At 40.1% G+C, this 25,165-nt stretch overlaps 1 protein-coding gene and 1 non-coding gene across 2 annotated transcripts in view; both read left to right on the forward strand.

Annotated features, from left to right (window-relative positions):
* Positions 1-6,741: 6,741 nt before the first annotated feature.
* Trnav-aac lies at positions 6,742-6,814 on the forward strand. The gene has a single exon. It is a non-coding gene; the product is annotated as a tRNA-Val (tRNA).
* Positions 6,815-7,431: 617 nt separating this feature from the next.
* The window catches only part of LOC124607028 (zinc transporter ZIP13 homolog), a 195,475-nt gene continuing 177,741 nt past the window's right edge, over positions 7,432-25,165 (forward strand). The window contains exon 1 of the mRNA XM_047139193.1: positions 7,432-8,021. Coding sequence (XP_046995149.1) covers positions 7,769-8,021 — 253 coding nt within the window. The 5' untranslated portion in view covers positions 7,432-7,768. The remainder of the gene's footprint in view (positions 8,022-25,165) is intronic.

The raw sequence follows: 25,165 nt of genomic DNA on the forward strand, positions 1-25,165 counted from the left end.
AATTCGGTGGTGTCAGCTATGCTGCAACATTAACGGTAACAATCTCAACTATTTATATTTCATAGTTTTTTGGTCTTGGCTTGTGTTCCAGGCTCGTCAGCACACACGTACGCAACACAGTTTTAGTCTGCTTTGTTGCGGTTTCTAATTCAATCTAATAGCACACTTTCATGGGATATTAAAATGTGATTTCAAATCTTGAAAACAATTTTCCTTCAATCAACATGGATTTTAATGCATACTTGTAGTTAAAGTAACAAAATGGTAGAAAAGAAGCCAAATGATTATGAAAAAAGCCATACTTCCGGACTGAGTTAATCTCTCATTTGCCAGCTAAGTGGTATTAAAAAGAAGCCAGAGCTAGCTATAAAAAAGTTGATCTGACAACACTCAACACAATACTCCCTCCCTTCTTTTATATTGGTGGTCCGCCCATCGTGACATCTAGTGGTCAGTTCCGCATTAAATAGCGATCTCCGGATACTGTTGATCAGATCTTGTACCCTCAGAAATCAGACAGACACTAATTTGCAGTAGCATATTGCGTTATATTTCTTTTCATTTGCTGTAGGAGTGTTCATTTGTACTGTGTAGCCTCGTATGGGTTCTTGCCGGTAGAAATAGGAAGTCGTTGCCATCGGAAGTATTGCCAATCTATGCGATGTAAAAGTGGGTGGCACTCAATGACTAACTATTGTACAACAGCATTCATTTAATCAATTTCATAATGACTACTGCAAATAAGCATCACATTTGAGCATGAACGTCTCTGTAATGCACTGTCACGAAACTCAATTGATGGGTGCAGCACGTGAGTGTCGTTGGCAATGAATGAAGTTATCTCTCGGTTTTCCACAGTCAGCAGTGACGCCGGAAGTGGGCAGTGGTGGATGAATACGATTTGCTTAGGATTTTGTGCAATGTGAGGTGTAAAAGTGTAGTGAACAGAGTGAAAAAACGACGATATTCGTAAATTTTTTGTACCTCACAAACGAATTAAATTCGAAATATAAGAGAGGCAATATTACAAGAAAAAGGAGTCAAATATCTCTATTAAAAATCCTTGTAATTGTGCGGATGGAGAAAAATAGACCTAGCCAACCTCAACTGACTCCATATGCTTGGATGAAAAAAAAAAAAAATAGTAGCGTGCCGGTCAGCATTTAAGATTTCGGAAATTACATTGGGAACCAGGAGATTGCCGATTCCAGAAAGTGTAAGACGTCGAATACATGTCAACGTATCAAAAATTATTACCGCGCGAGATTAGCCGAGCGGTCTCAGGCACTGCAGTCATGGACTGTGGGGCTGGTCCCAGCGGAAGTTCGAGTTCTCCCTCGGGCATGGGTGTGTGTGTTTCTCCTTAGGATAATTTAGGTTAAGTAGTGTGTAAGCTTAGCGACTGATCACCTTAGCAGTTAAGTCCCATAAGATTTCACACAGTTTCGAACTTTCAAAAATTATTATTTCAAGACTGACAGATGGCATAAGGAGAACATTTCTATTGAACCAGGTATCGTTATATCCATGCCTGGTTTATTCTATAGCAGTTGCAGGAGCACTTTGTAAGTTGTGTGTGCTTCTCCGGCCTCGTATGACACATAGCATTCATGGTGCATTCATACGCAGTCTTTTCGCCAATTTCAAAAAGTTTCACGAATTTGCAAAAATAGATATGAATCCTCAATGTAGTAAGGGTGCAGTTGAAAAGTTAGGTATTTTCTTAATGACAAACAAAACTAAGGGCGTAGAAGAGCTCATCAGTATAAACCTTACGAAATTAGTACAAACAAATCGCGCTAAGTAAGTTGAAAAAAAAATTGATTTTTTTTGCTATTTGTCGTGCATTACATGATTTGCTTTTAAGAGAAAAATAAATTCGAATGCTATTTTTCGTGATTTATTGCAGTTTAGAGTTGAGGCCCTGACGATACATCTCGGTAACATTTTGAAAATGGCCCTCAAAAGCCACTTGTATTTCTCATAGAATCAAAATGATTCAGATTATGAGACAAACTGTACAGCTTTGTGTTGCACATTATCCTACATGCTGTGTTTGAGCGGGAACACTATGTAGTTTCCACATAAATCGATTTTAAAATTGATGTTGAAACATGTGGTAGTGGTTCAAAAGCGCAAAATGTGGGAAATGATGTTCATACGAAATTTTTAGTGGCAGGAAAATGTTTAACTAAGGGAACAGGGTTTACGACGGCATTAATAGAAAATAACGTAAATGGCGGGAAATAGTAAAATCTGGGAATGTAAAAATTGGATTTACTGTAACTGTAATGTTAGCTTTCTTATATTTGTAACATTGGCCAGGCACTAAAAGTGCGCTGTGGAAACCAATAGGAGAAAATGATGAGCAGATAACAACACCCTCAAAATTTCCTAAACTACATGTATAGGGAAAAATGTTTTGCCCTGCTGACACGAAAACTTGAGGGTGCCCCTGATTTTTAACCCTTGTTACTCCATTGCTAACGTACAGGGATTAGGTAGGAGATTACAGCCTTGTCTAGTTTTCACCGGAGCTGCCGTGGTTTCCTTGGTCAGAAGTCACTCGAATGTGCGTTTACCTACACCATTAATGCTTCTTTCTCGCTAGCGGACTCTGAGACCGCACCTGGGACTTGGCGTTATAGATTCAGTAGCCAGGTCTTTGTCTTCTGACTTTGAGCATACTGTTTTAAAATTGTTTGAGGACAGTTTAGGAAGTTACGATGGATTCGATAGAGGCAACGAAATTGAACGTGAGCATAATTTAGAATAGGAACAGTGCAAAAATGAAGATGAATTTGTTTTGCCACCTGTGAATTCCTTTAAAGAAACAGGTGATCAGGGTAATGAAGACATAGGTGTAGAGTCTGAATCTTTAGCTAAAGGTTCTGCTACAAATATATTTACTTAAACAAATATATCTGGTCGTCGAAGCCTCTTCCAGCAATGGCCAGTGATGTTATTTTTCCGCATGTTGGACATAAGTGAGGTGAATGCGATTGTCCTTTACAATTTCTACAGAGATGATGCTCAGATGAGCCGTTTTAATTTTTTGAAGAAACTTAAAAATTCATTGGCGACACCGCAGATAAAAAGCGGTTCAACAACAGTCACATACCAAGTGAACTACGCGTAACCATTACCCGTGTTTTGGGTGTAGCAGAACCAAGAGTAAAAGTCGTTGTAGAAAGACTGGAAAAACGCAAACCATGCTCCACCTGTGACCCAAAAAAGAAGAGAAGGACGCCTTCTGTTTCTTATTGTTGCAAATCGCCAGTCTAACTTGATTTCTCTACAAAAAAATTCCAGCGAATGCAAAGAAAACTCTGAGAAGGAAACTAAAAACCTGAGAAGTACTGGCGTTAATTTGCGTTCTTTTTAATGTTTCGTGGGAGGTTTTTTATGCTTTTATTCCTACATGAGTGATAAACAATAAAATATAGCAAAAAGGTAAATTTAGAGTGGGATGTATTTGACTGTTCATAGCATTAACTTTATCATGAAATATTATGTTCATTTTGTTTAAATGCATTTATTTTGTGAAAATAAACTTTAAAATTTATCTGGATACATTTTTTTGTGTTAATGTAACCTTTCACATAAAAATTGAACTGCTTTGCAGAAATTGCTGAATGCAATTTTTATGGCTATTTAAACATAGCGGTCTGTCAGACCGCTCCAGGGACAGAATGTGACAAAAAGATAACTTGGGAAGCTAAGGCTGAAATACCCATGTTGACGTATAAATGTACAATTTATATCCAAACACAGAGGCTCTTTAACAGCAGTGGTAGTGAGTATTTTGTAATGATAATGTGCAAGACTAGAACGTTTCAAAAAAGCAATTTTTAGTACGTCACATACTAGATTCGAATAAATTTTGTGTCTCCTGGAACATAGAGTTAAAAGTTGTAAATAAGACATTTTACGTTTACACATATACTGGTACGTGCAGTGTTACATCGGTAAATTTTATTCTGTCTTTAGTAATAAGCATTTCAGTCTCTATGCTACAAGCTGCTAAACGTTTTAATATCTGAGTTAAACAATGGAAAATCCAGGATGGAACGTAACAATATTATGAAAAGGGAAGTTGCCCCTCACCATATAGCCGAGATGCTGAGTCGCAGATAAACACAAAAAAAGACTGTCACAAAAAAATCTTTCGGCCATTAAGACCTTTGTCAACAATAGATGACAGACAAACACACGCGCGACCGTAACTCACACACGTCTGCGGCTCAGCATCTCCGCTGTAAGGTGAGTAGCAACTTTCCTTTTCATAATATTGTTACATAATAACTGAGTTACTTATACCGGGAGAAGCAGTATTTTTTCTACATTAAGAGCGAATATGTGATGTTCTGTGACGTGAAACATGCCAAGCCTTGGACCCCCGTTTTTCTGAGATTTGTTGTAACAAAATTATACCGTAATAATGGATTCTTCTGATTTTTCGTGCCAGAACAATTTCATTCTTTAGTGTGAAAAGGACAAAAATCAGTGGAACTAACATCTGTTCGAACGTTCGTAGATAAACGCAAGCCAAAATCTTATCCTTGAGGTTTTAAAGAAGTCGCACAGAAAAGGAACTGACATATAGACGGGAAAATATATTAGATATTTCTTTATAAGCAGGTTACAGCTGTGCTTGTATTTTTAAAGATAAACAAGATACGGATAGAGATGTCTGGTCGTGTTATTCGCCAACAATATTTCTGACCGCCGGCCTGTGTGGCCGAGCGGTTCTAGGCGCGTCAGTCTGGAACCGCGCGAGACCGCTACGGTCGCAGGTTCGAATCCTGCATCGGGCATGGATGTGTGTGATGTCCTTAGGTTAGTTAGGTTTAAGTAGTTCTAAGTTCTAGGGGTCTGATGACCTCAGATGACCTGACGTTCACCAACAATCATTATCGGCCGCGGAGTTCACAAGATCCAGCATAGATAATATAACATGCATACGATGCTGTTTATCCTTTAAAATTCAAGTACAGCTCTACATTGCTTAAAAAGAAATATGTGGCACATCTGCTCGTCTAATATGACAGTTCTTTTCGTGTGCGACGTTCTTAATCCTCCGTCGCTCGCGCGGGTGACACTCGTCGTCCACATGACTTTCCCCCTCAATTTTATCTGACAGGGTAGGATTGAGATCGTGCCATTTTCAGTACCTTTCTGTTAACTCTCCAGCAGTTTAGCTCCAACATTGTTGGCTTTCAGTTACAAAAGATAAATTGTTTATGAAACATTATTATAGTCTGAAGAACACCTGTCTTCCGCGCGAGCTCTGCTGCCACAATCTGAAACAAAGTAAGTCGGTGTTAGTTTATTGCTTTCCTAGATTCCATCAATCTTTCATGTGCGTAAGTTTGGACTTACTGAAAGTGACTGCAGTTACCTTCCGTGTTACCTAGTATTCCTTTATTTTTAGATTGTGGCAGAAATGTCAAAAGTAAAAAAACCTCGGACAGAGTTTAGTAGAGATCTTAATGTATGGTTGGAATGGTTCAATGATCTGAGTGATGAAGATGCTCACAGTGATAGCGCTGACTCAGAGACCTAGGACTGTGTTCATGAAAGCGGTCATGATTCAGGAACAGAACAGGAAGTGCCAGAGAATGATGAATATGTGTCACAGGAAGAAGTAACTCAAGAGGATGCATCTCTTTTAGGGAAAGATGGAATAACTAAACGGAGGCAAAATAAATATCCTACCATTGTTAGAAGCAGATGATGTAATATTATTACGCATTTGCCTGGACCAAAAAATCAAGCTCAGATAAAAAAGATAGAAATAGAAATTCTGAATTAGTTCTTGAATGAAAACATAATAAGCATTATCCTAACATGCACTAATAAATATATCCATCAGTGAAGTTCATGGTAACTTCTCTAGGGAAAGGGATGCTAAAGAAACAGATGCGATAGATATCAGAGCTTTCATTGGTTTGTTATATCTGTGTGGATCTTTGAGATATTCTAGGAAGAGTATATCGAAATTGTGGGACAACTCAAAGGGAAACGGACTTGAATCATGTTATTTATGTATAAGTGAAAACCGATTCAGGTTTCACTTGAGATGTCTTAGGATTGATAATATCCGTGATAGAGGTGTTCGCAGAGAGAGTGACAAGTTGGCTCCTATCAGAGAGGTACTTGTACTATTCACGAACAATTGCCAATTTTACTTCTTTTTCACCTAGTGAATATCGTACTGTTGACGAACAGCTTTTGGCATTTAGAGCAAACTGCCCATTCCATTCAGGCAATATATCCCTAGCAAAGTATGGGTTAAAAGTGCTTGCTTTGGTTGATGTATAAACAGCTTACACTTTGAATTTAGGACCTTACGTCGGTAAGCAACCAGAGCGACCATGTAATGCCAGTAATTCACCTGAAGATATTGTTCTTCGAATGGTCGAACTGTGTACGAATATTAGATTTATTATATTTAGACTGAATAAAAAATCATAAAATCAGTCATAAAGACCGTTCAAAGTATACAAATAGACCGCTTGCTTTGTGGATGACACCTGTTTTCCGCGCGAGTGACAATGTCACACGAGTTTTAGCGCAAGTAACGGAGGGTTAAAACATGAATCATTAGATATTGAAATGGTAAGAATTGCCCCATTCCAAACACAATGTCCTATTTCCACAGTCTAATATATATTACCAATTATATGAGTAAACTGTCAAGCCGTTTTATACTGCTAAATTTGCAACTACAGGCGTAGGGTTTCCGTGGTGTAGTGGTTATCACATCCGCCTAACACGCGGAAGGTCCCCGGTTCGATCCCGGGCGGAAACATGATTTTTTTTTTTCCTTCTTCGACATTCACCATCTTATATCCAATTCTGTGATTTGCTGCGTTAACTTGAGAGTGATAATTGCGTCATATAATCAAAGATCGTAAAGACATATATTCATGTTTCAGGCAAAGTCTTCATTTTTTCTTCAGAGGTTTTGTATGTTTCAAATTAGTCTTTGTTTTTCCAAGGATTTTTGTTTGTTAGTTTTACTGAACTTGTGTTTGGGTAGTGTAAGTAGTATCACATTCCAAATTCTTGTGGTCATTTGCACATCGTAATGAACTTTAAAATTACGTTGCATTGAAAAGTAAAGAACATGTGCAGTTCTAATATGTGGGGAGCTGTCATTTAGAATAAATTCTAAATTTTAGTTAGTGAACATCGTTACAGCGATCTTGTCCCTTGTCTTGACCGGAAAACAGTTGTGTATTGTTTATGAACATATACGGTGGAATGTCGCATGGACAATTGACATCAAGCTGTTAAGACAAATATATAAATATATTAGCGCATGTCGCTCACTTTATCGTCGCTGAATATCGCGTCCAAATTCACGGGAGCGACTTTTACTCTGCAATGAGTATGCTGGCTGCTGTTGCCATCTACCGACGAGTTCGTGAGTTACGTAGTCGTTGTAAACACAAGGGATGTAATCTCAGTCGGCAGTTCACAAACTGCTGTGCACCAGTGTGTGTGAGCAGTTTGAAATCGTGTACAAATAACATAATCAGATTACACTTTAGCATTATCTAAGAGCGCTTGTTTTATTCATATCGGTCATTGATTTTGTTCGTCGATGGCCAGTGGTCATATCTGAAGCTATCATTCTCTTTTAGAGGAGAACGCAAACATTAATCATACCACATGAGCGGCAGCTCTGCTGTTAGGACTTAATAAGTGGTCTCGTGCATTTAGTAGGAAGTGACAACTTTAAAAATTACTGTAGTAGACAATGTGCTCGACTGATAGTGCGTCTCTCATAAGTTGTCAGTCTAATAATTCGGCGGAATTGTGGTATGCCTATAAGGACATGGTTTCTGATTTAATTCCGAGTTCACTTTTGCTTGCCATATCTTCAGGCATTTCAGGATTTGAGTATCATCCATGGGTTTTCTCACTGATCGGATCAACATTTATTGGACTTAGTGGAATATTTCCTCTTCTTGTGATCCCCATCGAAGAAGGAGCCAACATAAAATCAGAAGGTATGTCAACTGCAAATTTTTCATTTGATTTGCGTGTCTGGAAAATTATAGCATATATATTTTGTTAAATTCTGATTTGTTTTGTTGTTTTCTGATGGTTGTATATCCCCTATCATTGTTGTTTACGTTCTGTTGTTTACATGTATTTAATTCTCCCAGATTAATTGTATAGTAACGATTAGCATTTACCTGCCTGTATTTTCTTTTTTCTCCAGTTAATTCTATTTCTCGTGGGAAGTTTTTAAATGCTTTTTTTGTGAGCCTACAGTTATTTGCATTTAAGACGGCGCAGTGAAAGAAAAACTAAGTAACTACTTGTTTTGTAAATAAAACTGCCTTTTCCTGCAGCAGAAAAACAGATTTATTTACAAAACAAGAATTTATATACTTGCTGCGGAGGATGACCACACAAACAAACTAGCTACATAACTCATTGGCTGTGATGCACGATTATCTTTTTATTATCCGTTACATCATGCTGTTGTGCAGAATTGCATGTATTTCTCCATCATTGTTAATTGTGAGTAGTAGCAGCTAAAAATGCACAGCCCACTGCATCCTAGTTCTCCTTTTGTTGACATTTTTTTGACACCAGTATAAATTTTCATTAGATGAATATTTTATGTGCTGTATTCCAAGTTTCTCTTAATCCCACAGCTACAGGGTGCTTCCTTTTGATCTGTTTAGTGTGTTGTGTTCTTAGAGCAGAGTTTGCTACTATTATAGCCCTCAGGTTGTAGATTTACTTTAGTTGAGTAGCCTATAATGTTTTCCCTTTTTCCCTGTGCAAGACTGGATATATTAAAACCTGTGCAAGACTATATACCAATGTTAATATACTGGATAATGTATGATCCATGGTCCAAACAGGAGATGATGTCCAATTTAGTAATTTAAGCCAGGTGCAAAGTGGGATTTTGATTTCACGTGCAGCAGTTTCATTAACATAGTTCAGTAAATTTTGTCAAAAGCAAATAACTTACACCTGTCTTGGGGACCACAGAGAAATGAATGAACATTACAAAATATTTCATCACTTGAATAACAACTGCATAACAATTCTCATTTCATAAGAGTACTTAAGCTTTGCCACACAGTTTTGAAAAATATGTCAAAATTTGCAACAACTGTGTTCTGCTGCCTGTCTGCTGACTTTTCACATTTTAAGGATAATGTAGTTTCCTTTAGAATTATTTTTACAACAATGCATAGTTTTCAATGTATTCTCAAGAAAGTGGAAAACCGTTTTTCATTTTTGGTTTGTTACAGTTGACACTCAAAATACTAAGACATTAAGAATGTGGAATGTTTGAATAAGAGTAAATTATGAGATAAATTAACTATATTTTTTGATGGCATATTTAAATAAGAGTAAATTATAAGATAGAACACACACACTGTGTGTGTGTGTGTGTGTGTGTGTGTGTGTGTGTGTGTGTGTGTGTGTGTGTGTGTTTCATCTTTTCAAACTAATCATTTGTAACTTGTGTAGTCCAAATAACACTGTGGAAGTGAACAGTGTTCTTAGCGATTTTGTGTTCTTTGTTTTCTTATTTGCCTAAGTTGACAAGTGTGAGGTTATAGTAACCTGTAAAGTGTCAGCTTATTTCATTTTCTCAAGGAACTTATATTTAGTGAATAGCTTTCTTCCTTATGTCAATGTGCCTGCTTGTCAAGGTCAGCAGCATATATAATATCGAGGCAATGGCCTTGAGCTGCTGTGTAGCAACAGCTGTTGAGTGGACCATTGCAGAATATTGTTTCATTGTTGCAGTTATAATAGGTGTAAAGTATTTTAAACATAGCTGCGCTACAGCAACGGTTCCACGTAATCAGATTAAGAGCAGCCGACCAGTTGCAAAGGATAAAGTAATCTTTACCTAGGTTTCAATAGATATAAATCTATCTTCTTCAGAAGACGGCAGTATTATAATAACATGAAGTGATATGTCCTTATCGTTTTGACAAACATCTGCATACTAATGAAACTATGCAGATGTTTGTCAAAACGATAAGGACATATCACTTCATGTTATTATAATACTGCTGTCTTCTGAAGAAGATAGATTTATATCTATTGAAACCTAGGTAAAGATTACTTTATCCTTTGCAACTGGTCGGCTGCTCTTAATCTGGTAGGTGTAAAGAGTATTTTTGTGTTGTAGTAAAAAGAAAAAAAAAGTCTTGGTTCAACATTTGTGAAGTGGGTCTAATACTGTTGATGCACACGACATTGGTTTTTCCAGTGTGCATGTATGTACTCAGAGTGCACATCTTTTGTGCTTTGACAAAGATTTGAATGGTTTCCATTTTTTTTTTTATTATTCTGCATGTTAAGACCACATGATTATAGAGTTTTTATAATGACAGTAACTTAATGCAGGTGATGTTATGAAATTTGATAATACTTGTTAGGCAAATAAGATATGAAAAACTTTAAAAAAATTTGCATGAGAACTTCTATTCATTAGACTTTCCCCATGATTGAAATTTCATCAGCGACCCTAAGGCTTGTAACACATTAACTGACAGAGAAATGTCCTTATTTTGTAGCAGAAGCACATAGGCATAGTGAGATATAGCCCTAAATGCAAATCTTTAGACAGAATATGCCTTAAATATGTAGTTAGACAGAATACCAGGTTGCACCATTAAGGAAGAGTATTGGAAATAACAGATCTCACAGTCCGCTAAAACCTCATCTGTGACGGTATCAGTATAACTAGCTGCCATTGTTTCCACAGAGGTTTTCAACTTACTGTGTGGAGAAGGATGCAAAGTTGTAAAGACCATAGAGCTCGGTTCAAGAGGAGCAGGACTCCAAACCCAACTGGGCATCTTGACTTAGGTTTTTCATGGTTTACCTCAGAATTCAATGCCAATGCTGGGACGGTTCCTAAAAAAGGACATGACTAATTTTCTTCCTTGTTCTGTTATTACATCGTCGTTGATGGAGTGATGAGTACTAATTTCTTTTCTATTTATTGCAGTCTTCACAGCAGCAAAGCATAACTCAGTGGGTACCATATCTTCTTAGACTTTTTTAAAATGTTTTACCGCTTCATAGGAAACTTTCTAATGCTACCATTTGCACCATTGACTGTACTATTTAATAAAGCTCCCACAATTAAAATTTCAACCCTATGTTATGTCTGAGTAGTTAAAGCTGCAGTCGGTATATAAGCCAAGTCGGTATATAAGCCAAGTTAGACATACCACTGACAACACAGTAACAATTAACAGTGAAACATTAGTATTTGATTGCCCACACATTAGAAAAATGGAAAAAAGTTTTCACTCAACGTTAATGGTTAAATGAAATATTTTTGTGCCTCAGAGAATGTGTATGTTATCAGAATGGTGTAGTCTCCCAAGTAACGTGAAAGATACCTAAGCTGTGTATGGGCACTTATAACCTTATCGTTTAGCAACCCAATCCATAAACTCACATATCTAAGTTGTGACACAGTTATTCTCATTTAATTGATTATTACAAAACAACTATTTTGTTAATATGTACGGTCTTATGTCATGCTTGTTATCAGAATGGTGTAGTCTCCCAAGTAACGTGAAAGATACCTAAGCTGTGTATGGGCACTTATAACCTTATCGTTTAGCAACCCAATCCATAAACTCACATATCTAAGTTGTGACACAGTTATTCTCATTTAATTGATTATTACAAAACAACTATTTTGTTAATATGTACGGTCTTATGTCATGCTTAGCATATTCAGTTAAGGAAACAAAGCATTTGATTTGATTCTTAGATTGAAAAATTTATGTTGCTTAACAAAGTGTTCTCATAATTTCCATGTTATTGATAAAACAGAATATCTCTGAACAAAAGAGAATAACACTAGGAGTTGTACCCCAGTGTTTGTAAACATTGGATTAGTATTGTTTTTGTTGTTGTGGTCCTCAGTTGAAAAACTGGTTTGTCCTGTACAAGACTCTTCATCTCCGAATAACTACTGCAGCCTAAATCCTTATGACTCTGCTTACTTTTCATCTTCTGGTGTGCCTCTTCAATATTTGCCACCACACTTCCCTCCATTGCTAAATTGGTGATGTCTCAGAATATGTCCTATCAGCAGATCCCTTCTTCTAGTCAGATTATGCCACAAATTTCTTTTCTCTACAATTCTGTTCAGTACCTCCTTATTAGTTACAGGATCTACCTATTGGATTAGTATTATGAAACCATAGACCTTTGTCAACAGAACCAACTTTGTGAGCTATGTCAATTATTTATTGCAAGAGGCAGTTGCGTGATTTTGACGTAAATGTCAGTATATAAACATAAATAATTACAGAATCAATCTGTCCAGAATGAAATCTTTATTTATTTATTCATTAATTGTGGTAACTGGTTTTTGTGTTAGTGACCATCTTCAGACCGGTATCATCCTGATGACAAATTGTCTAAGCGACCATCTTTTGGCACAAAAATTTACTAGATAGTCTAAATAAATAAGTAACTGTGGGAATCTGCAGGGACTGTTTCTTTCATGGAGCACACTGATAGGTCTTTATCACAAAGATTATTTTTATTTCATAGCTGGTTTGGCTGTTTATGAGCTGTCTTCAAATCTCAAGCTTATTGGTGGACAGAAACAGTTGTAATATTAAATCAATCACTGTGATAAAGAAAATTTCATGGGAATTTATAAGTCTGCAGTAAATACTGTCGACTAACCAGCTTTATTGTGCCAGTCACCCTCCATGCTGTTTCAGTTTAGAGATCAACGACCACTATATCTAATCTGTTATATTGCTTCCAACTGGTAGTTGTGGAGCTTTGTTACCAGGATGAAAGAACACTCTTCTGAAGCTTTTGTGGGGGAAGGGAAGTTCGATTTTGACAAAAAAAGGAAATGACTGTATCAGGAGAGTCATAGACACCACAAAAAGTCCACTGTGTTTGCTGGATGATTTTATTTCCTTAGCTAAATGGATATCAAATTCAACCATTTTAGGGAAATGATAGATTGCTACTCACCTCAAAGATGACATGTTCAGTTCCAGACAGGCAGAATGAAAAGATGGTTATGCATTTAACTTAAGGGCAATACGCGTGCGTTCTCTCTCTCTCTCTCTCTCTCTCTCTCTCTCTCTCTCTCTCTCTCACACACACACACACACACACACACACACACACACACACACACACACACACACACACACACACACACACACCTACCTCATGCATACAAGACCGTCATCTCCGGCTGCTCGGAGCGAAGCTGCCAGCCATGTGTGTGTGAGGTTTGCTTGCTTGTGAGAATGTGTGTGTTTTCTTTTCTGAAGAGAGGTTTGGCCAAAAGTAAATGGTTTTTGTTGTGCCTGTCTGCAACTGAAAATATCATCTTTACTGTGAGTAGCAGTATAGCCTGTTCCTAATATTGTTGATATTTCAATTTCTAGTTTCCATTGTTGGATTTCAGATTCATTTGGTTTATGTTATGTCAGCAGAATAGTATTGTAAGATTGTAGGCACAATTGCAATGTTTCTCATAAGGGGTGCAGGTTGCCACCTTCGTACTAAACGACAGGGCTGTATTACAATGTATGACAAAGTACTACCACTCTCCATAATTATATGACTATGATGATGTTGTCTTCAGATTGTAGACCGGTTAGATCCAGCTCTCCATGCTAGTCTGCCCTGCACAGGCCTCTTAATCTCTGCATAACTACAGCACATCGATTTGAACCTGCTTACTGTATTCATGCATTGGTCTCCCTCTACAATTGTTAACCACCTTCTGTTTTCACTTCAATGCAAGGCTACACACCAAGCAGATACCTCCTTCAGAAAAAAACCTCCAACACTTAAATTGATATTTGATTTTAACAAACTCCTCGGTTTCAGAAATGCTTTTATTGCTATTGCCAATATGCATTTTATATCCTCTCCACCATCGTCTGTTATTTTACTGCCCAAATAGCAAACCTTATCGATACTTTTGGCAAAACACTATCCATTCCAGTCAATAGCCCTTCCAAACACTTTACTGCCTCTGACAATATTTCAACATCAGCAGCAAACCTCTAAGTTTTTATTCCGTCTCTTTGAATTTTAGTTTGCTTTCCTGTACAGCTTGCTCAATGTACAGATTGAATAACTTTCATCTGTTTACTCTACAAGTTGTAAATAATTTTTCTCTTCATGTATTTGACCCCTGCTACCTTCAGTCCAGTCAACATTGTCAAAAGCTTTATCTAAATCTAAAAGTGCTATAAAGTTATGTTTGCTTTCCTTAAACCTATCTTCTATGATAAATTGTAGAGTCAGTATGATCTTGCATGTTTCTGCATTTCCCTGGAACCCAAATTGATCTTTCTCAAGGTCGTCGTCTATTACTTTCTCAATTCTTCAGTAAATAATACATCTCAGTATGTTTCAGCCATGACTGATTACACTGATAATTTGCTAATATTCACTCTATCAACATCCATCTTTTTTGGAATTGGAATTATTATATTCTTCCAAAAATCTGAGAATGTTTTGCCTGTCTCATATATGTTACATACCATGGACCTTGCTTTTATGTAGGCATTTCAGTGCTATGTCAAATTACTCCTGCATATTGTATCTATCATCTCTCTTCGCCTACTTCCTCGTCCCTTTCCATATCATTGTCCTCTAGTTGGTTTTTACCTGCATTGCCCTTCTAGATATATTCTTTCCATCTTTCAGCTGTCCATTTTTCACCTCATACTGCCTTGCATCTAAGCTCTTGATATCCATGCATCTGCTTCTCCTTTCTCCATAAAGCCTCGTTAATTTTCGTATAGGGGGCATACATTTTCCCCTAGTTATGCATGCTTCTACAGCCTTGCATTTTTCCTCTAGCCGTCCCTACTTAGTCATTTTGCATTTTCCGTCAATGTCATGTTTAGACCTTTGTATTCCCATTTTCTTGCTTCATTTGCTGCTTTTTTTTGTATTTTCTCGTTTCATCAGTTAAATTCAGTATATCAGGTGTTATCCAGGGATTTCTACAAGGCCGTGTCTTTTTACCTATATAATTGTCTGCTACCTTCTCAGAGCTACCCATTTGTTTTTTATTGTTTTACTTTCCCAGTTTTCTGTCTTGACATTGTCAGGTGCTCTCTCTGAATGTCTCTACAACCTCTAGTTTGTTTAATTTATGCAGGCTCCATCTCTTAAGTTTCCTACCTTTTTACAATGTCTTGTGTGTGTGTGTGTGTGTGTGTGTGTCACTGAAACAGCAAGCCGCATGAGTATTAGCACTGTGAGATTTATAACCTCCTAGCTCCAGTTGATGTGGGTTTATGGGCAAAAAAAAAATTCCCAGCTGCTCGTATATAGGTTGCCCTGTGTGAGAGGTGTGTTGCTTGGGAGTAATAATGGCCTGTCTTATTGATCTGCTTTGAAGTGCAGCTTAGGTGCCAAGTGGTTGTCGAGCCCCTGACATGTAGGCTGCTCTACACGATGGATGTGTTGTGTTGGAGTAGTATTGGCCTACTTAATCCTCTTGTTTTCATGGCGTCCTATGTTTCAGGGACAAAAAGAAAAACTGTTTTCAAGCCCCTGATGTGTAGGTTGCCAGACATGACAGGCATTTTGTTTGAGGAGTATTGACCTGCTGCGTTATTGACCTGTTTTGCAATTACTACATATGTTGATGTGCACGGCTGTGGGGAGATTGTTACAGATATAGGAGTGGATGTACAGAGGGGGCTGCAGACTGAGCTGAATAGAGAGAGAGAGAGAGAGAGAGAGAGAGAGAGAGAGAGAGAGAGAGAGAGAGAGAGAGAGGGTAGCTAGGAGGGGGCAGGAGAGGATGGATGGACAGAGAGGAGCAGGGGCGAGTAGGGGGTAGGCAGAGAGAGTGTGGAAGAGGAGATGGGCAGAGAGAAGACGAGGAGGAGATGGTCAGAGAGAGAGAGGAAGGAGGAGATGGACAGAGAGGAGTGAGAAGCAGCAACAGGTTGAAGGAGTAGTGGGAAAGTGTACTGGTGGAATAGGAAGAGGAGGGAGGAGAAGATGAACACACAGAGAGAGGGGGTGTGGGGGATGATGATGTGGATAGGCAGAGGAGGAAGAAGGTATGGTCGAAGAAAGGGGTAAAGAGAAAATAGACAAAACCCATGTTCTCCTACTATTTGCCCTTTTTTGCCTTTTCCTACTACATATTTTCCAGTCGCCAATCACAGTTAAATTTTCAGCTCAGTTAACTGTCTATATAATTTTGTTTACGTCATCATATATTTTTTCAGTCCCTTCATCTGTGCAACTAGTCAGCATATAAACTTCTACTACTATTGCAGGTGTTGGCTTTGTACCTACAATAACACTTTCACTATGTTGTTCGTATCAACTTACCTGCAGTCATATTTTCTGATTATTCGTTAGGCGTACTCCTACGTTATTCCTGTTCGATTCTGAGTTGAGAACCCTGTACTCTCCTGACTACAACTCCTGTACCTGCACTTCAGTAATTCCCAATGTATCTAACTTTCATACCTGATTAAGGGATCTAACATTCCACATTCCATCCTAAATAATGCCAGTTTTGTTTAGTTGATGAAAATGAATGTGCAGGTATGAATTAGCAACTTCTCTAGAGGGAAGTAAATGAACTTGACGTGTTGCACGACGGTCCCCCTTCAGTAGTTGTAACTTCACAAGTTATCTCTAGATGTGATACTCTCAACGGTTGTGGTAGTACATCCCCCATTATGTCATAGTATTTATTGAAATTGCAAGGCACGAAATCGAAGTATGAAACATCCATTGAGAAGTGCTACTTCAATCTTTGGTTAAACATCTTGACTTTGTCTTTCTCATATAAGAAAAAAAAAATTTACTTGGACTTCTTGTGCCTGTTAACTTCTGCACATAAAGCAAATGTCGCGTCACCAGTCATAATTATTCATTCCAGCAAAAACCTCATCATGTGTGGTAATATCCACAAAATGTTTGATAAACGTGTTTTACTTTGTGGGATAATTAAATTGCTGTTTATGCCTTTGCAGTTGTTCCATAGAATCGTCTTTAATGTTGACAACAGCAATTCTTGGCTGGCTATGTGCACTGATTTCTGCAGGCACCATAGGAAACTCTCATGTATTTGATCGTCTGTACGCCTATCGGCGCACAGTTTATCTAGATGACAGCTGTAATCTCTGCGTCGAAAGTTTTGTACCTATTTGGTGAACTACGTAGGAGGATCATAACGCCTAAACTGCTGACTAAAACTTCCACCAAACCACAACAGTATCTTCTGTGCCCTGAGTCCTTTGATCAGTTGGTAGAGTACGCCATTCTCTCTAACATCAACACCAAGCGAGTTGGTGCAGTGGTTAAGACACTGAGCTCATACTCGTGGAAGATAGCAACTCAGATCCCCGTCCAGTGAACCACTTTTGGGTTTTCGCGGGCAAATTCCGGAGCTTGTGCACTGTTTCGTCGACAGCATAATGACACTTGGAACAAACGATTCTTCCTGCTATTCCGTCGATAACTAACATTTTTGATACTATGGCTGTGTACGAAATACAACTCTATTCTTTTAAAGACGAAAACAGCAATCTCCCACTGTTAATAATGCTATTTATTTACACAAACAGCACCGTTACCGGTTTCGAACCATCAAATTCACCTTCAGCGTGTTGCTCTATTACATTTGTTGTTGTCTACGTCAGTTGTTGGGGAATAAAACGCCAACAGCTAATGTCAACAACACAAACTTAATGCAGACGTTAACGACACACTGATGATAAGCCTGTCGGTTCAAAACGAGTAACGCCGCTATTTTGGTACATAAATAGCAGTATTTAAATAGATACAGCTGAGATACAACGTTTTATTTGTGATAATAAAGTACAGAAATATAGCATTAGGTTTTTAACTTGTAGAACCGTAGGGAAAAAAAGAAAAAAAGCACTTCTCGTATCTTTCAAAGTTTGGATCTTCAGGCGGAAGCACAGCTTGTTCAGAAACAGGCTGAAAAGCTTATAAGGATGTTGCAGGGGAGATTGTGCTGAGAAATAAATGCTCAGAAAAGACTCAATACGTTGCTCCCTTTCCGAGAAAATTAGCTTTTAAGTTAGCCAAGCAGTCCGTTGCGTCCGATACAAAAATTGGGCGTGGGATGGTAGTAAAGCCCGAACCCTGGCGATAGGCTGAGCTGTCTAGTGCGCCATCATCTATGCTATGAGAACAGCTGACACTAATTAACAGTATATCTGGCGGACCGCTTGAATATGGGCGGCAACGATCTGATTGGATGACTTAAAGGGTAATTGACTCGGAAACGGCGCAGCGTATCGAACTTTTTTTCTCAACAATTATTTCTCAGAAGAACCAAACGGCAACACTCTTTTCAGGCTGTACCACCCTGTGTATACGAGAACACCGTTTAGGAATGGGAAGTTGCCTTGCTAATACGCTAGCTAATGTTTTTCTTCGCCATATCGAGAATCATTCAGAGCCGTTAACGAAGTAAAAGGAAGGAAAATGATAATACTTATCTTTTCAATTAGAAACATCAATTGGAAGTGGTACGTCGTCTCGTTCAGTATGACGTTACCAGAGAATAGGAAATAATTTTCGAAGTCGTTAAAACGTTCGTAGCAGCGATATTTCGTACAATTATTTTACCTAGAAGACTCCTAAATGACCACGCCGCTCACAGATTTTTCTCATTTCACCCTCTTCTTTCCGTTTTCTCACTTCCCCTTTTTCCTTAGCTTCGTAGATGTTCATAGAAAACACTCTCAACGGATTCGGAAGCAGTAGCACATAACACATAATCTACAGTGCTTCTGTTATGTAGTTCGGTTTAAAAATGAGTACTGCTTCGGAAACACAGGAAGAAAGGCACTTGATGACACATGGGAGGCCTATCCTGTGTGTAATTGCGTTGTATAGATGACGGTGTGCATCTGTATTGATTTGGGTATGTTATGGGTTATTACGAAAGCGAAAGCAAAGAGACGGTGAAACTGTTGTCGGTACTCAGTTATCTCTTCTGGAATAGCTCTAAGGCAGATAACGAACTCTAAATTCCCCGACTCAGGTGTTTCCATTTGCGGTGTCGACGCCCTCACATTGTGAGACTATGATGTGCAGCTTAATGCTCCCATATAACCTCTTTCAATAGCGAGTTATAGCGATCACGACTGGGAAGGCGGGTAGAAATATTTCAGACAACTACGATTATATAATTAGATGAGCATATTGAACTATCTCTAGCATTGTAAATAAATATTCGGTAGATGGGTAATATGTTGTTCAAGTACAGATCTAAATTCAGCGAGAGTTCGATGTTCGCTGCGTGTTCTATACAGCAGTGCTCAGAAGCCACTGATGTGCTTTAACTTGAAGAGTAAGACATATCCGGGTGGTACATGTCTGGCACGAGTTAGACGTAAGAGGTTTTTATCTAAAGAACTCTAAAACTTGTACAGTCAGTTTCATTGAAAACTATATCTACTTTTCTAAAAGCAAAATTATGAACTATTGTCCTGTTGAACAAAAGAAAACATTCACACCAGTAATCTCGGTCCCCTGAGTTTTTACGTTCCGTGCATCGAAGCCATCTAACCGAGGTACGATATGTCTGAAGTCAACAACTCGTGCCGAAGGCTACGCTCCAGTTTTGAGATCAGCAATGATAAGACGTCGATATAATTGTTACGCAACATGTTCAGTGGCTGTTTTTATTTATCGCGCAATTACCTTATCTGTCTGGCTACTGCAATACTGTGATTTGTCCTGAGGTATTGCCTGGCAAATATCGGCATTACCTTTCGCAGACTGAGTCAGCTAAATTATTTTTTTTCTTTTGATTTGGTACCGCAGTTGCTGCCGACAGATATCGCATGAAGCGTCGGTCTGTGGACTGCTGTCAAAACGGGGTAGTATGAATATGACGTAACTTCAGTATTGCAGTTACCAGAACGTTGATGGAGTTAGATCTCAGTACGCACCAACGCCTTCTTCTGCGCGTGTGCTCATTAAAATACATATTTTAGCTCTCCTACGCTTTTGTTCAGTGTTTCACAATGCCAAATATGTGTCTGTACCAAAAAATGTATCTTTGCTGCTTCTCGTTGATAAATTTCTGATAGCCTCATAACAAAACATGTAAATTAATTTCGTTCGTTACTTTCTTATTAATTTTTTTAGCAGTCCATCATATTTCGAGACTCTTGTCTAGTTTCTAATTTTTAATCGCTTTATCTATATCGTGGCCGTGGTGAACGCTTTCCGCATAAAATTTGTTTGGAGCTGTTATAAAATCAATAGTAATCTCTGGGTTCATTAACACGTTGCAAAAATATGCTGTAAAGGTAAACAATCGTGTAAAATTTCGGTGTTTCACAGATTAAAAACTGTGAAGCGAGTTGTAGAAGTATGGATTGTTCTTAAACATAGAGAGAAAAAATAAACTTTTGTGTTTCAACATCCTTGATATGGCCTTCCTTATTTCGCATATAAAGCCCTTATCGTAAGGTCTGACGGAGGCAGGAGAACGGCTGGAATACCTTCGAATTTAGAGTTTCGCTCAGTGGCATTTCAGAACAGGAACGTTGTGCAACTATGGAGACTGTGGGAAGGCTTTGAGAGGAATCGTGGCTCAGATACTACACTCATGCTCATAAATGAAGGATAATTGCAGAATGTGGTAGCACTTGCACATAGGGAACACACACGACACAGATCGGTAAGTCCATATGTGCTACAAAACGCCACTGTTTCCAGAACATGTACCCCGACATCAATATGGTATATGATCACCATGCACACGTACACAGGCCGCACAACGGGTTGGCATACTCTGGATCAGGTGGTAGAGCAGCTGCTGGGGTACAGCCTCCCATTCGTGCATCTGTGCCTGTCGGAGCTCCTGAAGTGTCGAAGGGGTTTGAAGACGTGCAGCGATACGTCGACAGAGAGCATCCCAGACGTGCTCGATGGGGTTTAGGTCTGGAGAACAGGCAGGCCACTCCATTCGCCTGATGTCTTCTGTTTCAAGGAACTCCTCCACGATGGCAGCTCGGTGGGGCCGTGCGTTATCATCCATCAGAAGGAAGGTGGGACCCACTGCACCCCTGAAAAGGCGGACATACTGGTGCATAATGACGTCCTGATACACCTGACCTGTTACAGTTCCTTTTTCAAATACATGCAGGGGTGTACGACCACCAATCATAATCCCACCCCACACCATCAAACCACTACCTCCATACAGGTCCCTTTGAAGGACATTAAGGGGTTGGAATCTGGTTCCTGGTTCACGCCAGGTGAAAACCTGACGAGAACCACTATTCAGACTATACCTGGACTCGTCCATGAACATAACCTGGGACCACTGTTCTAATGACCATGTACTGTTTTCTTGACACCAGGCTTTACGGGCTCTCGTGTGACCAGGGGTCAGTGGAACGCACCTTGCAGGTCTCCGAGCAAATAAATCATTTCCGTTCAGTCATCTGTAGACTGTGTGCAAACAACTGTTCCAGTGGCTATGGTAAGTTCCCGAGCAAGGCTACCTGCAGTACTCCATGGCCGTCTGCGGGCAGTGATGGTGAGATATGGGTTCTTTTGTTGTTGTACACTGTGGTCGTCCCGTACTGTAGCGCGTGGACATGTTTCCTGTCTGCTGGAATCATTGCCATAATCTTGAGTACACACTTTGTGGCACACGGAGGGACTATGCTACGACCTGCTGTGTTTGACCAGCCTCCAGTCGCCCTAGTATTTCACCCCTCATAACGTCATCAATACGTGTTCTTTGAGCCATTTTCAACACAGTCACCGTTAGCACGTCTGAAAACGTCTACACACTTATTCGCTGCACCGTTCTCTGACATGCACCAACACACCTCTGCGTATGTGGACTGATGCCGGCGCCACCGTGCGGAGACCGCAGGTCAAATGCACCGCATGGTCATACCCCGAGGTGATTTAAACCCGCAAACCGCCCATCAGAGCATTGTTTCACCATGTATCAGCATTATCCTTAATTTATGAGCATGAGTGTAGAAAGGCCGCCCAGTTTTAATCATTTCGTTGTCACTTCAGGCGAAAGTGTGGATCATTCCTCGAACATGCCATATTCAGTTATCTTCGCCAGGTTTGCCCAACAAAGCAATTGCTAACACTTATCGTGACCACGTCATCGACAGAGCGTGAACTCTAGCGTTCAGTGAGGGAAGGAACTTTGCCTGCACTCCACAGATTCCAGGTAAGACAGCTGGGCATTTGGGTGGGAAAAAGAAAGTAAATTGCCAATCACAAGTCTGTGAGTATGCCTATGACTCAATCCGATTTTTTCATCCAGCGTTGCACATTGCGCAATCCATAAACAGTGTGTGCCAAACTTAAGACCGAAAGTAACAATGGCATGATGTGTCACCGTCAAGTGACAGTGGGGCATACATACAAAGAGCTGGTACAGCACAGTACATAAGGGAACTGGGGAAATACTCAATGAGACGAACAGAACTGACATTATTAAAACACAATAATTGCACTTCAGTTATATGAATGCGTGCTGTCTGTTCTTTCGGACACCACGCCCTGTATGCAGCTGTGATACATACAGGGTGTCCGAAAAGTCTTTCCCTGATTACATAAATGGATAACTCAGGCTAGAAGTAAGATACAAATATGAAACTGGTGTCTAATTGTTTACAAACTATCAAAGTGTTTTCACACATCAGTAAACTTCCACTTCCATTGTTGCCCAATGACAGTACACGTCGATATGACTTTGCGGTCGAAATGCTATCACGTATTGAGGACGATGATGGTTATCTAAGACGAATTGCATTTTCCGACGAAGCGACCTTTTTTGTCAGTGGAGTAGTGAATCGCCATAATGTGCGCATTTGGGATTCACAACCCCCTGGCGAGGTCATGGAGTGCACCAGAGGCAGTCCAAAGGTGAATGTTTGGTGCGCGCTATTGCTCGATCGAATTATCGGGCCATTCTTCTTCGCTGAGGCTACCATCACATCTGCAGTGTATCTGGACATGTTGCAACTGTATGCTGTTCCTCAGCTGCTTCAGTATCACCCCGATGTCATGTTTCAGCAAGACGGTGCACCGCCTCATTGGGGTTTGGACGTCCTTGCCTATCTCGATATGACCTTTCCTGGGCGATGGATTGGTCGTGATGGGCCAACGGTTTGGCCTCCACGCTCTCCTGACATAACCCCGTTAGACTTCTTTTTATGGGGTTATGTCAAGGACGAGGTCTACCGAACACGCGTACCAGATCTTGAAACCTTGCGGCAACGGATAACCACAGTCCTTGAATCGATCCCTCCAGTGATGTTGGCTAATGTGTGGACGGAAATTGAATATCGCCTAGATGTGCTACGTGCTACCAGGGGTACTGATGTGGAAGTTTACCGATGTGTGAAAAAAACTTTGATAGTTTGTAAACAATTAGACACCAGTTTCATATTTGTATCTTACTTCTAGCCTGAGTTATCAATTTATGTAATCAGGGAAAGACTTTTCGGACACCCTGTATTATACAAATTGAAAAGGGGGGGGGGGGGAGGAATTATTGATGTCAGCTGCATCAGGCCTTTATGCGAAATCAACAGCGACAAGTGAAAATGTGTGCCGGACCAGCATTCAAACGTGAGATATCCTGCTTACTAGGCAGTTAACCACTGCGCCTCCTGGACACAGTTTTTATTTCAAAGAGCAGACACCACACTTTCAGATAACTAATTCGCCTTGATGGGCAATGAAGTTACCACCTTCAGTGCGAATGCCCAATTACGTTCGACCTCTGGCGGGTATCTCAAAATAGCGAACATGGAGAATATGGACGAGGACTGCAGATAGGTGGCGGTAGTTGGGAATGCGGGACCGCTGGGAGGCGTGCCGCCATAGTCCGCGCAATTGCGGTAAACACTGTGTCCGGATGGCGCAATGGTTAACGCAACTGACTCGTAAGCAGGAGGTCCCTGTTTCGAATCCCGATCCGGCACATAGTTTCATTTGTTGCTGCTGATTCGGCATTAAGTCCCGATGCAGCTGATAGCAATAGTTTCTTCTCTTCCCCTTCCTTTCCTTTCTCCCCCCTTCCATCTTAAATTTACGTAATTACGCTTCAGCCATCGCGATTCATGATGGTCCACTGGACATTACAAAAGGCAAGACATGGTTCTTATTAGGGTGTGTGTTCATCATGGACAGTACTGCGTGCTCTGCAACTTTCCCTGTGCTGGCAGTAAGATTGGTAAGGAGTTCTAATGGTAGGGCGTTCCATACGTCCACCAGTGCGGTTGGTAATTCCTGGATGGTTCTCAGTGCCTGTAGACGTGCTGCAGCAGATGACGTTTTCTACACATATTCGGTGGGATTTAAGTCGGGGATACGGACAGACCAGTACATTCGCCGAACACTTTCTCTTTCCTAGAGCTCCGCCACTCGCGCTGTTCGATGCTGTTGCGTATTGTCATCCACAAAGAGGAAGTCAGGGCGGAATGTACCACTGAAAAGATGCACATTAGGAAGTCTCTGTAGCGTTGACTGGCGACTCTACCATTTTGAAAGAGTTGGAGGTCAGTACGCCCAAGCTCCATTTTTGCCTCCCTCCCCCCCCCCCCCCACCCCCACCATAACATAACCCCTGGACCACCAAAACGATCATGTTCGATAATGTTCATGGATGCATTACGTGTTCTCACCTCTCGCTGTATGAGTGCGCAAACGATGCCGCCGATGTGCGGGTGTCAACGGAACACGACGCACTGGTCGTCGAGGAGAGAGATCACCCTCATGCAAAGACCATAGCAGTTTTGCACCCTAAAACCGTAACAAAAAATAAATAAAATAAAATAAAAAAAACTCATGCAAAAGCCGTGCCGCTGTAGAGCGTGAGATTGCGTGCCTTGCACTCTTCTTAAATGTGGTTGCAATTGCACCCATTGCTTGTGTGTGTGGGGGGGGGGGGGAGGGGGTGTCCCTTCTTGTCTGTTGCACAATGTAGCTGTCATCTGCTGCTGCAGTTGACCACGGTCGACCACCTTCCCTCCATCGGCCGGCAGTGCCTGCGGTTCAGAACTCGCCCCATTCACGTGAAGCAAAACTGTGAGCAGTACCAAACTCCTGGGCTACACCCGTCACACTTCGTCCT

The sequence above is a fragment of the Schistocerca americana genome, chromosome 3 (genome assembly GCF_021461395.2).
Source record: "Schistocerca americana isolate TAMUIC-IGC-003095 chromosome 3, iqSchAmer2.1, whole genome shotgun sequence".
In the NCBI taxonomy this organism is placed as follows: domain Eukaryota; kingdom Metazoa; phylum Arthropoda; class Insecta; order Orthoptera; family Acrididae; genus Schistocerca; species Schistocerca americana.